At 48.1% G+C, this 16,889-nt stretch overlaps 1 protein-coding gene across 6 annotated transcripts in view; it reads left to right on the top strand.

Moving 5' to 3' along the window:
• Positions 1 to 16,889, top strand: part of NTRK3 (neurotrophic receptor tyrosine kinase 3) — a 384,919-nt gene that overhangs the window by 125,623 nt on the left and 242,407 nt on the right. For all 6 annotated transcript variants that reach the window (XM_038532784.1, XM_038532786.1, XM_038532783.1 and 3 more), the window contains 6 exons: positions 414 to 556; positions 988 to 1,129; positions 1,573 to 1,869; positions 10,026 to 10,049; positions 11,524 to 11,585; positions 12,453 to 12,555. In XM_038532784.1, the coding sequence (XP_038388712.1) occupies positions 414 to 556; positions 988 to 1,129; positions 1,573 to 1,869; positions 10,026 to 10,049; positions 11,524 to 11,585; positions 12,453 to 12,555 (771 nt within the window). The remainder of the gene's footprint in view (positions 1 to 413; positions 557 to 987; positions 1,130 to 1,572; positions 1,870 to 10,025; positions 10,050 to 11,523; positions 11,586 to 12,452; positions 12,556 to 16,889) is intronic.

Genomic DNA, 16,889 nt, shown 5'->3' with positions numbered 1-16,889 from the left:
ATCTACAGTACTTTTAGAAAAGCAGATTCCCCAGACCCAATAGACTTCATGAGATCCTAGGATGGGTCTCGGATATCTGAATTTCTAGCAAGCTCTTCATAGGAGTCTGAAGCAGACCAAAGTTTGAGAGCCAGTGTCCAAAAGTGGAAGATGCCATTTGACCTCATTGTTCAAACTACATTCTTTGAGCACCTGTTCCAATCCTACCCGCTGTCTGCCTTGTAGGAGAGCCCAGCTGGGCTTAACTTCTGAGCTCTGATGTCTGTGGGGAGGTGCTATGAAGATTCGGGGACTTGGGGGTGTTCCAAGAGCACAAGCAGGTTGAGTTGAGAAGTGCCATCACCGACCCCAGAGACAAAGTTTTGGGATTAAGTGTTTGCTTATCTTTTCACTCATCCTGTCCTCCCTCCCAGACCTCCCTGAGATCAGTGTGAGCCACGTCAACCTGACTGTACGAGAGGGTGACAACGCTGTCATCACTTGCAATGGCTCTGGATCACCTCTGCCCGATGTAGACTGGATAGTTACTGGACTGCAGTCCATCAACACCCACCAGGTAGGCATCCTAAGCTCTGGCCCCATCAGAAGGCTGGGCAGCCATGACCTCTTAGTCCACATGAGCTAAATCATGAATAGAAGCAAGGGATGTGAGAATAAGGAGGAAAAGGGAAAGTTTGTGCATGCTTGGTTCTTATCCAGCTGCAATCTTCTCTAGCCAACCTGATCTTAAGCATGCTAATCAACTTCTCTGTACCTTAGTTTGTGCATCTGTAAAATGGGGATAATACTACCATTCCCCTCATATGGTGACTGTGAAGATTTCCTGAGCTCATGATTGTAGAGTGTCTGGCACTTGGTCAGTGTGCGTGGCAGGAAGAAAGGGTCCTTCACTTTCTGTACAGTTTTTCTTTTTGATTCCCGAAGGTGTTGGGGAGGTGGGTGAGGAGCCCCCTTATAGAAACTGATTTTTTTTTATTGGGGTTTTAGACAAATCTGAACTGGACCAACGTACATGCCATCAACCTGACACTGGTAAATGTGACAAGTGAGGACAACGGCTTCACCCTGACATGTATTGCGGAGAATGTGGTGGGCATGAGCAATGCCAGTGTCGCCCTCACTGTGCACTGTGAGTGGCTGCTGTATGGAGGGTTACCATGTACCAAAGGGATGGTAGTGCAGGAGGCAGGGGCAGGGAGGTTAGGAGGGCAGGACCAAGCACCTCAGTCCTGAGCTAGTAGCCCCAGAAATGTTGTCTCTGTCCCTCAGAAGATGGGTGCCTCCAACTCATCTACGTCTTCAGGATACCCCAGAGTTGGCCCGAGTCTGCCTTCTGTTACGTTCCTCAAAGGTCTTCCAGTTGTGGTGGACCCGGGAAGCTTAGGTGAAGACAGCCCTCTCTTCCCCTCTTTTGGGAAGGTGGCAGGGGTATTGGTGGGAGCCTCTTATCCTCTCAGTCTTACCAGAGCTGGATGGGGGAAGAACTGGGATTCCCACCCCAGTCTCTGGTCAGCTGCTCTGGGACATGGGAGACTGTGTATCCTGGGAGTCAGCCAGCCTGTCCCCCCACAGACCCTCCGCGCGTGGTGAGTCTTGAGGAGCCGGAACTGCGCCTGGAGCATTGCATTGAGTTCGTGGTGCGAGGCAACCCGCCACCCACGCTGCACTGGCTGCACAATGGGCAGCCGCTACGGGAGTCCAAGATCACCCATGTCGAGTACTACCAGGAGGGCGAGGTCTCCGAGGGCTGTCTGCTCTTCAACAAGCCCACCCACTACAACAATGGCAACTACACCCTCATTGCCAAAAACCCGCTGGGCACAGCCAACCAGACCATCAACGGCCACTTCCTCAAGGAGCCCTTCCCAGGTGAGGGCCGTGCCACCTTCGGGCCTCCTCATTCTGTCCCAGAGCACAGGGCAGGGCAGCCTGGGAGAGGGCGCAGCGTCAACCCTGCTTCTGTTACCTCAGGTAACCAGACTCATGCTGGGGCATATTCAGCCCCCACCAGCATTTTATGTAAGCCAGATAAAGCCTCCGTTTTTGCATAGTCTCCAGAGGAAGAATCCAGATCCCCTCAAAAATGTGCACTTGCGCACAGACAGACATGCCCTATTCCGGTAGAGGAAGGGACTGAGCCAGACAAGAAAGAGAATTTCGACGTAGTCCTTTATTTGTTGTAAAACTTGGGCACCATAGTTTGCTTGTTTGAGCCTCACTTGCCTTCATTTGTGAAATGGGTCCGATGACAATGCTCCTGTGAGAATCACATGGCCCTTAAATGACTTCCGGTCCACAAAGCACCTACGACAGGCTTTGGGACACAATGATGGTTTGATGACCTTCCATTGCAGGGGCTTCGGGGTCTCTATGGTTCAACCCCATCTTTAACAGATGTGTGAGCTAAACCTCCTTCTCCTTGCTGGTTGGTAGCAAGGCTTGGCTAGGGAGTAGGCTGCCAACTCAGAGCTTTTCTCTTGTTCTGTGGTACACTCGCACCAGTACCGGACGCCGTCAGCCTGTGCTGGCGCTAACGTCAGCTGGGCCAAGGGTAGTAACAGAAGTAATGAAAGAACTTTGTTTGTTTGGGAGGTGACTCTGTCTCTGCCTGGGCTACAGTATTTCAGATACTTTCCTAAGTTGCAGAAGGAAACACCCAGAGGATTTAGTGTATGGGGTTGTACCATCTCCTGGTGCCTTCAGCAGTTGATGGGCTTTGTCTGTGAAACCAAGTATCTTTGGTGACTTTGGTGATTTCTGCTGGGAACAGGCTGGATGACCTTCAGTCTCCAGAACTCATGGGTTCTACTGAGATAGAAGAACCATCTCTACTGAGTGAGAAGAACCACACACGGAAATGGGTGGGGTGGGTAGGAGGAGCCAGCACTGTGTCCCATCTGCTTATGTGAAGGTGACGTCACAGCCCACGTATGACGGGTAGCAGCTCCAGGAGGCCTTATTTATCTCAGGGCAAGGAAATCCCAGCTCCCAGAGTGAAAGCTACATGGGAAGGCCAGATTCTTGCCGCTGAGGTCCAAGAGAAAGATGATGGAGCACCATCGGCTCGGGAGAGGGTCCAGAACGTGCTGATGTGTAAAATCCTGGCAGTCCCATTTGGCCCAACATTTCTAGCATCATCCTCTGAGGCCCAGTAGAAGGTCTCAGGACTTTCCCCACCGCGGGCCACACCCCTCTCTGCTCTGGGAGCTGAAAGAGTCCCTGCTGTGGAAGCAGCAGCCTTTAGATGCAGACAGCCTTTGTTCTTGTGGGCCACCCGGTCAAGCTAGGCCTTGCTGGCATGAAGGGCTAGGGAGGAAGCACTTTTGCCCTGCCTGTGTCCATCTAATGATGAGAGAATGAATTGTGCTTTTAAAGAGCAGAATGTACATTCCGTGATGGGCAAGGAATGAAGCCCCTGAAGCAATGCTTGTTTACAAAGGGAAACTCCTGGGGACTGCAGAGAGTAGGGAGCCCAGGAATGCTCTGGAGGGAGGGTGAGCCACTCTGGACTCCTCCCCATAGAGGCTGTCCTAAGAGCAATTCTCTATCTCCTCCCAGCCGGACAGATAGATACCTTTTCTGTCTCCAAGAGACACAGCAGCCCTTTGCTACCTTGTCAAGTCTCCTTAGGACAGTGGTTCTCAAAGAGGGTTCCCCGGACCAGCAGCATTACCATCGCCTGGGCATGTGTTAGAACTCAGATTCTCTAGTCCACCCCCCCCATCCTGCTGCATCAGAACCCCGGGAGTGTTTTAACAAGCCTGCAGGTGACTCAGTGCTCCTTCATTTGCAGTCCACTGCCATGCTGTTTGGTGGGCTCTGGCCCCAGGAGGTGGGAGATAGAGTCACAGAGCCACCTGAAGGGAAACAGTCCTCCCCAAAGCATTTTCCTCAGACCCAGGTGCACCCTGCCAGGGCCGCCCTGTGCGAAGGTTTTCTTGTTTTATGAACCTAAAGGAATCAGTGGATGATGAAAAGGCAGTGACAGGGAAAAGATGGGCCGGTCGTGTCAAATGACAAAACGTCTAAACATTCAGGAGAGTAAATTATCTGGAGGAGCAGGCGGTAAACCTTATACCTGCTGAGCTCTGGATAGAAGGCTTTCCGTGGATTCCTGCTCTTTTCTTTTGCCCTGAGAGTGTTGAGACATCATACTTATCACAGGGACTCCTTTCGCTCCCAGGCAAGCAGAGCATAGAGGTTAAGAGCACAGGTTCTGAAATCAGCCAGATAGAGGTACAAATCCCATCTGCCACCCGACCAACCAGTGGCCTCAGCTCCTAGACCAGGGTTGGCACCTGGTATGTGGCTGCATGCATGAAGGGCCATCTCTACTCTGCCTCTGCTCCTCCATCTGTGGAATGGGAGTGAGAACCAAAGCTCTTTCCCTAAGTTGCCATGAGGATTTGAAGTGTGCTAAGGGTTTAGACCTGGGTCCAGACAGAGAAAAGGTGCCCCAGCTCTCAGCTGTTGCTAGGATTCTTGGGATGGAGGGATACAGTGAAGGTAGGAGTTCTAGAAGCAGTGTTCTCTGGTCAAGCTTGGCCGTTCTAGCAACAGGCTCTGGGCAACATTGTCTAGACGTAGGGCTACGGAGCCATCTGTGCTGCCAGGATCCAGTCTCTCTAAATAATCACCCATCAGCTTTGTCATCTCAGGCAAATCACTCAGTCCCCTGCTTCTACCTCAAAGGCTGTGGTGAAGATGAGTTCATACACAGTGGATTAATCCACCGAAAGTGCTTACTCCTGCTCGGCACAGAGTAAGCACAGACAGAGTTACTGTTTATTTTTATATTTTTGTGAAGCACACCCAAGGGTGACTGTTTTGGGGGCAAAACAAGATCTGAAGGTACTGGTCTCCTTTTCTGATTCTGCACGATCCTAAGACCCATAGGAGAGATTTGATCGGAATGAATATATTTAATGGAGCAATCTGGAAATGCAGAGGCTGCCTTCAGTAAGGATTTTCTTAGAGTAGGACGTTAAAAGGAAAATGTTCTGGAAAATTTCGTTATTATTTTTAAACTGCATATCTCTTTCCTTCTGCATTTCCAGAGAGGCACTAGAACATTGAGCATGGCATGCTCACCTTCAACCTTGGTGAAGGGGGTCTCTGCCAGGATTGGTTAGGGAGCTTAGTTCTAGAAGCGTGGAGCTAACTCCTCTTTGGTGTTCCAGGAACTAAGAGGGGCTGCCAGAGGGGATCCGGGCATGAGAGTGGGAAAGCTAGGAGGAATCAGGGATTCAGGAGTCAGGAAGGCAAGAGCCGGTGAGGCTGGGAATGACAGCAGGGTGGGAGGTGGTGGCTAGAAGGTTGTGGTCTGGGAGAGAATGTGAAGTTCCTTAGATGATGATGTGAAAGAAGGAGGAATGTTGCCAAGGCCTGTGTGTGTGTGTGTGTGTGTGTGTGTGTGTTTGCATGCGCATGTGCAACAAATACCTGAGAATACCTGACAAAACATTTAGGAATAAGTGAGCTGCTGTAACTCTCAAATTATTATTTTTTTTACTAAAAAAAGTATATATATATTATTTTTTACTTCTCTGGGAAGTCGAGTTACTACATGGAGATTTTACAGTAGCAGAAACCAGAATTTTCTTAGGACGCTGGGTACAAACAGTGGGAGAAATCACTGCCCCCTTGCCCTCAGCCTCTATCAAGGCTGATTTCTTTGTCCTACTAGAGGACAAAGAAGACTAGAATGTAGAGTGGAGACTAGAATGTAGTTCCAGCCTGCTGGTGGGAGCGGGGAGCAGGGGAAATTTCTCCCCCTGCTGGAGCCTCCAGCCGCTGAGTGCAGCAGAGGTGAGACGAGGCTTCTGTGTCAGATGGGGTGCGGATGGGCAGTGAGAGCAGATGCCTTGGTGCAGCCTCCCCACGGCCTGCTCACACGTGAAGCCTCTTAGTTCACCTCTTTGGACACAAAACAAGTGTCTCTTCTCCCTCCTCTGGACCCCACAGTCTTTTCCCACAAGGTCCTTCTTGATGAGTTTTGGGACTGGAAGAGATGAGGTCTGGGATGGGGGAGCATGCATTCGTGCCCACCCTGCTCATGTTCAGATGGTACCTTGCATATGGATCCAATTGTCCTTCCCAGCTGCTGGTGGGGCAGGAGGTGAGGACCATTCCTGGGTGCCATCCTCTTCCAGTGTAGAATTCTGAGTTCCCCCTGCTGGTTAGAGGGGACCCAGGAGGGTGTCCCTGTCCCAAGGCTCATGTGCTTCCCAGATAGATGAATGTTCCCAGGCTCCAGCAAGGGAATTAAACACATAGGCTGATTGGGAGATTACAGGGTTCATAGGCTTGTCCAAAACACTTGCCTGATGTGAGAATATTCTCTAATAAATGGGTGCCTTATGAGAAATATGCAAATCAGCGTTAACTGTGACTTGATCTGATGCCTGTCTTGCCTTGGGCTCTGAAGCCAAGGCTAGGGCCCTCTCTCCTCCATCCTCTCCACACCTCAGGCATTTGGTTACCTGCGGTATACAAGAGGGTGGTAGCATAAGGGGCAGGCTCAGGAATTAGGAGAAAGCTCTGTTGGTCTTCCCCAAATGACACAAAATGGACAACAGACAAGCCAGCTACTAATGGTGCATTTACTGTAAATAGGACTTTCTCCAGACTCCTTCACAGAAAGCATCACTTGTCCCACAGGTAGTTAGAGTATTTGCTCGTGCATATCTAATAGAGCCATGATTACAGTGACTGTGAGGATTTAGCTGAGGACTTGAAGACCCCCGGTGAATGAATGAATGAATGAATGAATGAATGAGGAGTTCTTATTTTTCAGGGTGTGATAGACTCATGACAGCAGTAGATGTAACATAATGGAGTGGTTTTCAAAGGGACCAGCAGCATCAGCATCACCTGAAAATGTGGTAGAAATGCAAATTCCCAAGACCTTCCCCAGACCTCCTGACTCAGAAATTCTGGGGTGAGGACCAATAATCCATGTTTATTGGAAAAAAATTTTTGAAAAAAATTTTAAGATTTTTTACCTCTTCATTTTGAAATAGTTTAAGATTTACCTCCTGGGGCACCTGGCTGCCTCAGTTGGTTAGACTTCAGCCTTTGGCTTGGTTCATGATCCTTGGGCCCTGAGTTCAGCAGGGAGCCTGCTTCTCCCTCTCCCTTTGCCCCTCCTCCCTGCTCGTGCTTCCTCTCTCTCTCTCTCTCTCTCAGATAAATAAATAAATCTTAAAATGATTTACCCCCTAAAAGTAATAAAACAGTACAAAGAACTTTCTTGTCTCCTCCACCCAGCTTCCCCAAATGGTATCATCTTACTTAAGCACCGTCCGATGTGCAAAAGCAGGATATTAACACTGTTATCGAATCTACAGACTTGAGTTTTGTCTGTTACTGTCCTTTCTTCTCTAGGACCCAGGGCAGGATCATGCACTGCAGTTAGATGCTCTGTCATCTTATTCTCTTTCAGTCTGGGACAATTCCTCAGTCTGTCTTTGTCTTTCATGAGCTGGACACTTTCAAAAAAATATTTACTTATTTATTTGAGAAAGAGAGAGCGAGAGAGCAGGGTGAGCGGCAGAGGGAGAATCCCAAGCAGACTCCTCTGAGTACAGAGCCTGACAACCTTGAGATCATGACCTGAGCTGAAATTAAGAGTCAGATGCTCAACGGACTAAGCCACCCAGGCACCCCAAGCTGGATGCTCTTGAAGGATACTCACTAGTTATACTGTAGATTTCCCCACGGTTTGGTTTTGTCTGCTGTTGTCTCACAGTTAAATGCCAGTTATATGTTTTTGGCATGAACGCCATAGAAATGATGCTGTGCTCTTTCAGGACATCACATGAGGGGGTACATGGTATCTATACCTCTAATTACTGGTGGTGGTAACTCTGCCACTTGATCAACATGGTATCTGCCAGGGTTCTCTACTACAAGGTGATTTTTTGAAACTTTGTAAATGTCTTGTGCCTTATCATGCTTCCACACATTAATCTTAGCGTTCATTGATGATTCTTGCCTGAAACAGTTATTAGCATGGTATTTGTCCATGGTGATTTTCCCATTTTCATCATTCTTTCTACATTTGTTAGGTGAGATTCTACTGTAAGGAAGAGCTTTCTCTTCTTTCCCTGTGTTTTTATTCAATTACTTATTTATATTGGTATAGACTCATGGATGTATATTTTGTGCAATGACTTATAATCTGTGTAGTTGGCTCAGGTTGCTATCAGAGAGTACCATAGACTGGGTAGCTTAAACAAGAGACATTTATTTTTCTTGCAATCTTGGAGGTTAGAAGTCTGCTTAAGGGGCTGGCAGAGTTGGTTCCTTTTGAGCCCTCTCTCTTTGGCTTGCAGATGATTGTCTTCTTTCTATGTCTCCACATGGTCTTCTTGTGTGTGTGTCTCCTTCTTAATCTCCTCTTCTTATAAGGACACCAATCATATTGGATTAGTGTCCACCCTAATTAGTTTATTTTAACTTAATTACCTCTTTAAAGACCCAGTTTCCCAGTACAGTCATATTCTGAAGTACTGGAAATTAGGACTTTACCCTACAAATTTTGAGCAGATGTAATTCAGCCTGTAACAATCCATGGCTGTGTTTGTTTATTTTGTTGTATAAATTGTCCCAGATTTGGTCATTGGAAGCTCCTTCACTTTGGCTTCTATGTTCTTTTCCCATGCTCCTGTTAATTTGGAAGCATTTTCTTACTTTCTAGTACCACAAGATGTTCTAGGCACATCTTGTACTTTGTCTGCCCCAGGCCTGAAACAATGCATTTCTCCAAGGAGCCCTCATTCCTTTTCTTGGAGAATGGTAATGATTGCCCTCTAGATGATTCTATTGCACACTAGAGTTGAAGAATCTCTGATGAAGTGGTTAAGAGCCAGACTTGGATTTGAATCCAGCTCAGTCTATGCCCTCATCGAGATTCAGTTAGTTATTTAATCTCTATAAGCCTGTCAGGTTTAATCCAATTGGTAGTGAAATGAAATAGAGAGGTCAGGCAAAAGTCGGTCGAGGCAAGTTTTTAATGGAAGCAATGGAAGCGAAGCTGGGGAAGTCTTGGGCCCAGGAAGTTGCGCCCAGGGGAGTATAAGTGGGCCTTTTTTAAGGGGTTGGGGGAAGGGGTTATGTGTCTGTATGGGGTGATAGGTATTAGGGCATATTACTGGTGGAATTGGTATGGGGCAATAACTGCTTATGCCCTTATATGGCATGTCCCCCCCATGAAGTGCCTTGGGCCATCTGCAGTGATGGGAAAGTTCCCAGGGGAGGGTAACAAGATGGAGGGTCTGCTGCCATTTTGTTGGTGCCTCCCCATCCCCTTTGATCCTGCCTGGCCCAACAAAGCCTATTTCTATTTCTGTTAAATGGGGATAACACTCTCTACCTCCTAGGATGGTTATAAGGATTAAGTGATATGTTATATAAAGCATTCAGCCCAGCCCCTGGCTTATCCTCAGTGTCTAATAATGAGCTTTCACTATCAGGTGAGCCATTTCTAGAGGGAAAGATCCAATAGCACATTTTCATCTGAGGGATGGGCAGACTCAGAGAGAGATTACCAGGAACATCTGAGGTACCTGATAGATTAAACTCTACATATCAATTTGAGGAATTCTGTCTTGGGAATCATAGCTGGCATTTTCAAGAAAGGTCCAGGGAAGCCCACTCTGCAGCTTTTCTTCTTGGCTCTGAGGTCCCGCCAACGTCCCCAGCCATCTGGGTACCTGAAGGAGGGAGGACCGTGGGTGAGACATTGGGTCTAGATACAATTTTCCATCTCATAGATCCCAGGTAGGCTGGGCCACCTCTCTTGAAACCAGTTTTATCTCTTATTCTTTCTCCACTTGGGAGACCACCTCCTAAAGGAGTAGAGTAGCTTGGGGGAGGGCTGATATGTCAAGAGTTTAGTTTTCTGTCTCTGGGATAACGGGGGACTTGTGGTGAGTGGGAGAGGTCGTACCCATTAGGAAGATACAGTGCATCTGTTCTGGCTTTTATTACACTTGTTAATTATCTCTTTGTTTTTTTTGCAGAGAGCACGGATAACTTTGTCTCCAGTAAGTCTGCTTTACCTTTTGCTTTGAAACTGATTTGTTCTGATGCTTTAGGTAATTGTGGATTCCACACAGCCCTCTTGTCTCTTCCATGGCCACATCCCCAGACCTGTGGCACCTGAGAGCATCTTGGGCACTCATAGGGGAACTGCAGAGCAGAAACACTTCTTGGGTAGTCCCTGTTGCACACCCCCTGAGCTCTGTGCCTCTGTTTCCCCCAGGGAGTCCCCTAAATCCTGAGCATGTTGTGGGTCCCCCTTGTCTGGATGGGAAGGGGTGGTGTCAGGAAGAACATGTTAATCATTTCAGTTGTCCTTGTGGAGAGAATGGGGAGCCTTTAAACTGGTGTTTCTCACCTGCTAAGAGGGCCCCAGAATCTGGCTGAGACTCACCTTGTGAGTGATTCACAAGGCCTCCTGATAGGCTTGTGTGTCCCTAAGTGGGGATTCTTTTTTTTTTAAAGTAGGCTCCACAGTGAGCCTACAGCCCAATTCGATGCTTGATGAGATCAAGACTCGAGCTGAGATCAAGAGTTGGATGCCTAACCAGCTGAGCCACCCAGGCGTCCCCTAAAACATTTGGTGTTTTGCTTATGGGCTGTGGAGGAATCATTTATCACTTTTCCTTTTCTCTCTCATGGGAGAGTAAGAGAAGCGTCACTGTCATTTCTGCTCTGTGTGTGGCCTAAGATCATGGACAGTCAGTCCTGTTGAGGATGCCCCTTACTATTTGGCATGAACGTGAAGATCGTCCGTGGCTTCCTTCATTTGTCCTTGGTCTGAGAGGACTTGCTATCTCACAGAATGTCCCTCCAGAGAATTCTGAGTTTGGGGCTGTTTCCTGCCCAGAAGGTGATTTGAGATGGAGGACAAATGGATACTTGGCTTCCCATCCAGGCCTTGCTGGAAAAAGGTGGTGTTTCCTGGGCATATGGCCTTGCAGCTTACCTTGGGCTGCCACTGTGTTCTGAAATCTGCCGGCAGGGAGTGGTCAGTGGGATGTTCTGGGGGCCATGGGTCTCCCGGTCTCCCTGAGGAGGAGAGGGGGGCGAAAGGAAGGGCATGGGAGACCCAGGGACTTGGAAAGGAGGGCCTAGGCAGAGGGTAGCCAAATGTCAGCAGCAGGTGCTTCACCAACAGAACATGCCCAATCCAGACCCTGGTCTGGCTCCCAAAGCATTTCTTCTCCTCCTTTGTGTCTAATAGTTAATGCCCTACGATGCCCAGGTGACATTTACTCTGGAATGGGGAGAGGGGGTGGCGGTGAGGGTCCTTTATTCCTTGTGGAGCCTGCCTGTGACTTGTCAGCCCCAGCCAGGTGGCTGGATGGGGATCTGGTCTCTGGGGAGCCCCGCAGAGCCCAGGGATGTTCTCCAGCAGGAACTCCCGAGGTGGGGGGCTGGGAGTCAGGCGAGGACTGCGGCTGAGCCTCTTCTGTCCGATAAGCTAACTGTCTTCCTGGTCTGGTTGATTTTCAGTTTACGACGTGAGCCCCACACCCATCACTGTGACACACAAACCAGAGGAAGACACTTTTGGGGTAAGTCCCTGCCGGATCAAGGGGAAGCTGTTTACTGACTCAGTTGTTTTCAGACTTCATTTTAGGAGCTAACTTTCCGGAATTTTATCTTACTTGGAACCTCAGTATATACGGCAGGAGAAAAAAAAAAACAACAAAAAAACTGTGATGAATGACCTCCTTTCAGGTGGTTGAAACCTTCCTTGTTTGATGAGAATAAGTCATTGTTTGAGGAAGTCTTTGAGGATCCGCTCCCAGCCCTAGGGTTCGGAAGAAGAGAACTGTTTGAAACCCCCACTCAGTTAGCAGCCTGGCTGGGCCTGATTTGAAGGGAATGCTAACCACACAAGCCTTTTACAAAAGTCGGAGTTGCTCAGAGCATCCCCTTGGGTTGGTTTTTCAAGTCACCTCCCCCTACCCTGCCTGATTCTTAGAGTCAGAGATTTTCCCTGCGGGGGAGAGCAAAGGTTTTTTTAAATTAAATTTTATTTTTTTAAGAGTCTAGATCTCCTAGAACCTTTTGGATAATACTATGTAAAGAATGTCAATGTGAAAGTGCAGAGTTTTTTGGCTAATTAAAACAACAAACAGTAGATAGAAACCTCTTAGGCCTGCCCTTGCATTGCTTGAGATGGCCCCCAGAGGAGAGGCAGAACCACAGGACGTTGTCTCATCCACTTGGGGAATTAATTTCCTTTTAAATTTCTTTTTTAATGTTTGAAGGTCTCAGGAATTACTTCTTCTAAGGAGTTTACTCAGTGGCAAAGTTCTGAATGGGCTGCAGCTGTTCCTCCGATAAGGACTGCTTTCTTAGGGCGCATGGGTCACTTCCCACGGCACTTGGGTTTTCTGTGACTCTTCTCAACTGTCTGCTCTTGGCCCTACCAGGTGTCCATAGCTGTGGGACTTGCTGCTTTTGCCTGCGTCCTGTTGGTGGTTCTCTTTATCATGATCAACAAGTACGGTCGACGGTCCAAATTTGGAATGAAGGGTAAGGTGGGATTTTCATTTGCAAGGGTCTCATGGGGGAAATAGGGTTCCTTTGGATCAAAAGATGCTGTTTTACTCTCTCATTGCTCTCCAAGGGGGCCTCCCTACCAGTAGTGGGCTTAAGTGGTCCTGGTGGAGACTCTTGTCTACACCTTATTATTGGTAGTGATGGATTGGAAGCTGTGTTGGTTCTGCAGGGGCCAGACCATGACCATGGACCGCCTGGTTTTGCCGTGACTTCAAGAAGCATCATGTAGCTGAGCTGCTTGCTGTATGATGGAATTTTGTGATGGAAGTTGGTGAGAAATAGGGCTCCTTGTCTGAGTAACTTGGTTTCTCTCTCTCTTTTCCTTTTTAAAAATATTTTATTTATTTATTCCTGAGAGAGAGAGAGAGAGAGAGAGAGAGAGAGAAAGACATAGGCAGAGGGAGAAGCAGGCCCCCTGCAGGGAGCCCGATGCGGGACTCGATTCCCAGGCCCAGGATCACGACCTGAGCCGAAGGCAGACTCTCAACCCACTGAGCCACTCAGGCGTCCCTTGGTTTCTCTCTTGTCTGTACTCTTCCTTGGAGTTTTGATGAGAAGGTTTTAGCATAGCTAGATATCGGGTGGTGGACTCTGGTGTTGGGAAGTTGCCCACGCAGTCGCATTTCAGCACGTAACTCTACACAGGGTCCCAGAACAGATGCCAAGAGCAACACGATTGTAAATCTGCTGGCCAGCTTCCACAATGCCGCGTCCTCAGCCCCCTGATGGCCAGGGCAGGCTGTGGGACGAGGCTTCCCACTATGGCTCAGCTTGGGGCAGTGGCACAAGAGGGGTTAACATGGTAAATTAGCATCCATCTGCCTGGTCTCAGGGATGGATTTGACCAGATGGCTCCAGGGAGGCTGGGTACCAGTTCTCAAACAGAAACTCGAATTGCAAGACCTACTCTCTCCTCTGGGGTTTCCATTTATGGCTGGTGTTAGATGGGAGGTGGGTAGGGAAGGATGAGGAGAAGGGTTCAGCAAGCTGTCAGATTGCTGAGCTAGGATCCAGGTTTGGGTTTTCTGGGAGAGTACGGGATCCAGAAAGATGAATTTCTACAGCATCTATGCATGAACTGGTATCTGCGCAGAGGGTCTTGACTTTGGGACTCGGGCTGAAGGAGGGCACATGAATGAGATCCACGGGGACCGTGATCCCCTGAAGTTATGCAAATGTGTGGTTGTGTCCATAGGGTTGGGGTGGGGGGGGAGGGTGGTTTGGAATGGAGCTAGTCCACTTCTTCTCTTATATTCTCAAAATATCCTATGATTCCCCTAAAAGCTGAGAACACAGATATTCAGCAGGAGATCCCCTTAGAAGGGTAGAAGGGTAGAAAACAGGAGAGCAGACTGGCCTCTCAGAAGCTCTCTACCTCTGTTCTCTCTTTCTGTTCTTGATTAAGCTAAACGAGTCAGCAAGGCAAGCCAGGTTTTCCTGAATCATGTGAAATATTTTGACCAAGAGAAATACATGTGCAGGCAAATTATAACAAGGGGATAGAAGTTTGGCCGAAAGCCCTATGACTTAAACAGGATCAGACCACGGTGAGGCACCTCAATTGCAGATGTTTTATCTGCCAGTACTCCCCGGTGCAAGGCAGGGCTCTGCAGGGTTAGAAGATGAATACCACTGGGTGAGCCCTGAGCCTTCAATCTCAGCAGAATCCTTGGGCCTGTGGCTTTGAAGACTGGCCCTATTGCTCATGCGAAGTTTTCTGACCATGGGAGGAACCTCCTGACCATAGCTCTTTCTCCTTCCACCTGAGAACACACCAGGGCCCAGACCAAAGGGAAGAATGGGGCATTTTGCTCCCCACTGAGGAGGCGCGCCACCAGCTGAGACCCTGTGACATGCTTGGCAGCACTGCGAGAGCAGATTTTTCCTATTAATTGTCATCCGGTTTCTGGAACAGTGTGTCCCCATGTCGGATGGATTAGACAGCATCCAGGGCGGTGCCTTCCCCTCAGCTGTCCTCAGAGCCTCTCCCAGCCCCCTGCTCCCCCCTCCCCCATGGGGGCTGAGCCACCTCCTTGGAAATGAGGTGTCCCCTCCTCTAGAGGCAGGCAGCCTGAAGAAGGGAGGCTGCACTTGGAGGCCGGTTGTGGAAGTGTGTCCAAGGCTGACCTTGCAGCAGATGAAGCCTGCAAGTCTCTGCTCTTCATCTCACCCCATCGCTTGTGCTTATGGGGCCTCATCTTGGGATGAGTAAGAAATGCCCCAGGCTGCATACATGCCCGATCTTTTGTTGCCAGCGAGCATCCCAGTGCAGGAAGGAGAAAGCAGGTGTGGGTACCAGAAGCCCCCTGAATCTGACTCAGGAGAGCCTCCTCCTTCTTAGCCGCCCCGTCTTCAGCTTTGAGGGTTCAAATCAGAGTCCAGCTGTGCCATGCCATTGAACTGCTCTAGCAAAGTTACTCACCCCCTCACAGCCTCTTTTGCCTCAGTGGGTTGCTGCTGAGTATTGAGATGTGTGTGTAACTGGTATATAAAAGGGGCCCCGTGGTGGCAGTTCTCCTACAAGCCTCTCCTGGCTCCTTTTATTGTCCTTTTACAAAGGGCTGCCCTCCCAAGACGCAGTCCCACCCTCCTTTGTCACACATGGCATTTAGTCAGGATGCTTTTATTCTGCACGAGTCCCACGGCCTTGTCATTACCTTGCATACACATCATCTGTCTGTCCTGCTAGACCAGGAGCAACTTGGCAGGAACCACAGAGCGCTCAGCCCACTTTGCCTGAAACTTCCTACAGTATTTGACAAATGCTCATTGAACTCAAAATGGATGTCTGTATTTGTAATCATTAAAAAAAAAGAAAAAAAAAAAAAGCACAGCTCATGAGTCAGTAACAGGTCAGTAAGGGCTACTTTGGCAATCTGAGGTGTCTGGGCCGTGGGAGGTAGAGTAGGGATGATGGGGGGAACTCATAAATAATACCCAACGTCCACATGTGAGGGCCCGGAACACAGAGGGTGGATGAGGAGGGATTGTTAATAAGAACTTTATTTCCTTCTGAGGAATAAGAAAAAGACAAAAATACAAAGATTGGTGTAACAAAATACTCCTATTCCCACTGCTCAGAATAAGCAACTCTTATGGTTTTGTTTTTATATTTGCATCTTATGTTTTATTCCTAGAATAAAGAGATGAAACATTGCTGATGAAATTTGAAATGCTTTAACTGTCACCCCTGTTCCCATAGACAGCCACCGGCCTGGGCTTCGTGTACATCCATCAGTTCACTGTTTCTGTCTCTTCGCTTGTGTCCCTGCCTCTCTTTCTCTGCACATCTGCTCTCTACCCCATTGGCTCTCTCTCAGCCAAACTCATGCCTCCATTGCATGGCGATGTTAGTGGCTAGGTCTGGTAACCAGTTCATTTTTATACTACTTTTTTTTCTCCATTTATTTATTTGAGATAGAGAACATGCACACACATACACACACACAAGTAGGGGGAAGGGCAGAAGGAGAGGGAGAAGCAGGCTCTCTGCTGAGCCAGGAACCTGATGCTGAGTTCCATCCTAGGACCCTGAGATCATGACCCGAGCCACCCAGGTACCCCTGTTTTTATATTTCTATGTGTACATACACATATACATATGCTTATATATTTTGTTTTGGTTTTGTTTGTTCTATATAGGTCACAAATTGCATTCCTAGAACTCTAGAGAACAATAAAAAATATGTATGTCACTTCTATAGATCTTACTAATAAATTTTATTTGGACAAGAGAACTTGTGCCATAACAGTTTTAACCAGCGTGATTAAAGACTACAGCACTCCCAAGAGTGGTCACACATGGTATGCAATATGTATAGATAATGTACGTATGGTATGTGAGAAAACATACACCTATATGTGTGCATATTAATGTATATACATATACACGTACATATATAAAATGCATTACTTTTGTGTGTGTTTAACTGATACACGTCTTCATACTTAGTATCCTTCTCCCTCTTGCTTTATTTACCTGTCGGGTGTCAGAGATCTCTCCATGTTGGTGTGTTTAGGCATTCTACTAAATCATGGGAAATGAATATATTAACTAGATCTTACAGAAATGAATAGAAAAAGCATTGTCTCAGACACCTCTGTACTTGTATTACCTACCATCCTATTGATCACGATTGGCCTGCGGAGCAGTCACAGGAACATGGGAATCCATCTCTTAGAATCACAAAGGTTTTGAAATGGTGCTGGGCTAGGGCGGCAGGGGTTTCTTTGGGCTATGGCTAAAGCCCAGTGTCTTACTCAGAGCAGCAGGGGAGAGGTGATCCTTTATAAGTGTCTGGTTTGGT

Source organism: Canis lupus, chromosome 3 (genome assembly GCF_011100685.1).
Source record: "Canis lupus familiaris isolate Mischka breed German Shepherd chromosome 3, alternate assembly UU_Cfam_GSD_1.0, whole genome shotgun sequence".
Classification (NCBI taxonomy): Eukaryota; Metazoa; Chordata; class Mammalia; order Carnivora; family Canidae; genus Canis; species Canis lupus.
This window is presented reverse-complemented; position numbering and strand designations above follow the sequence as displayed.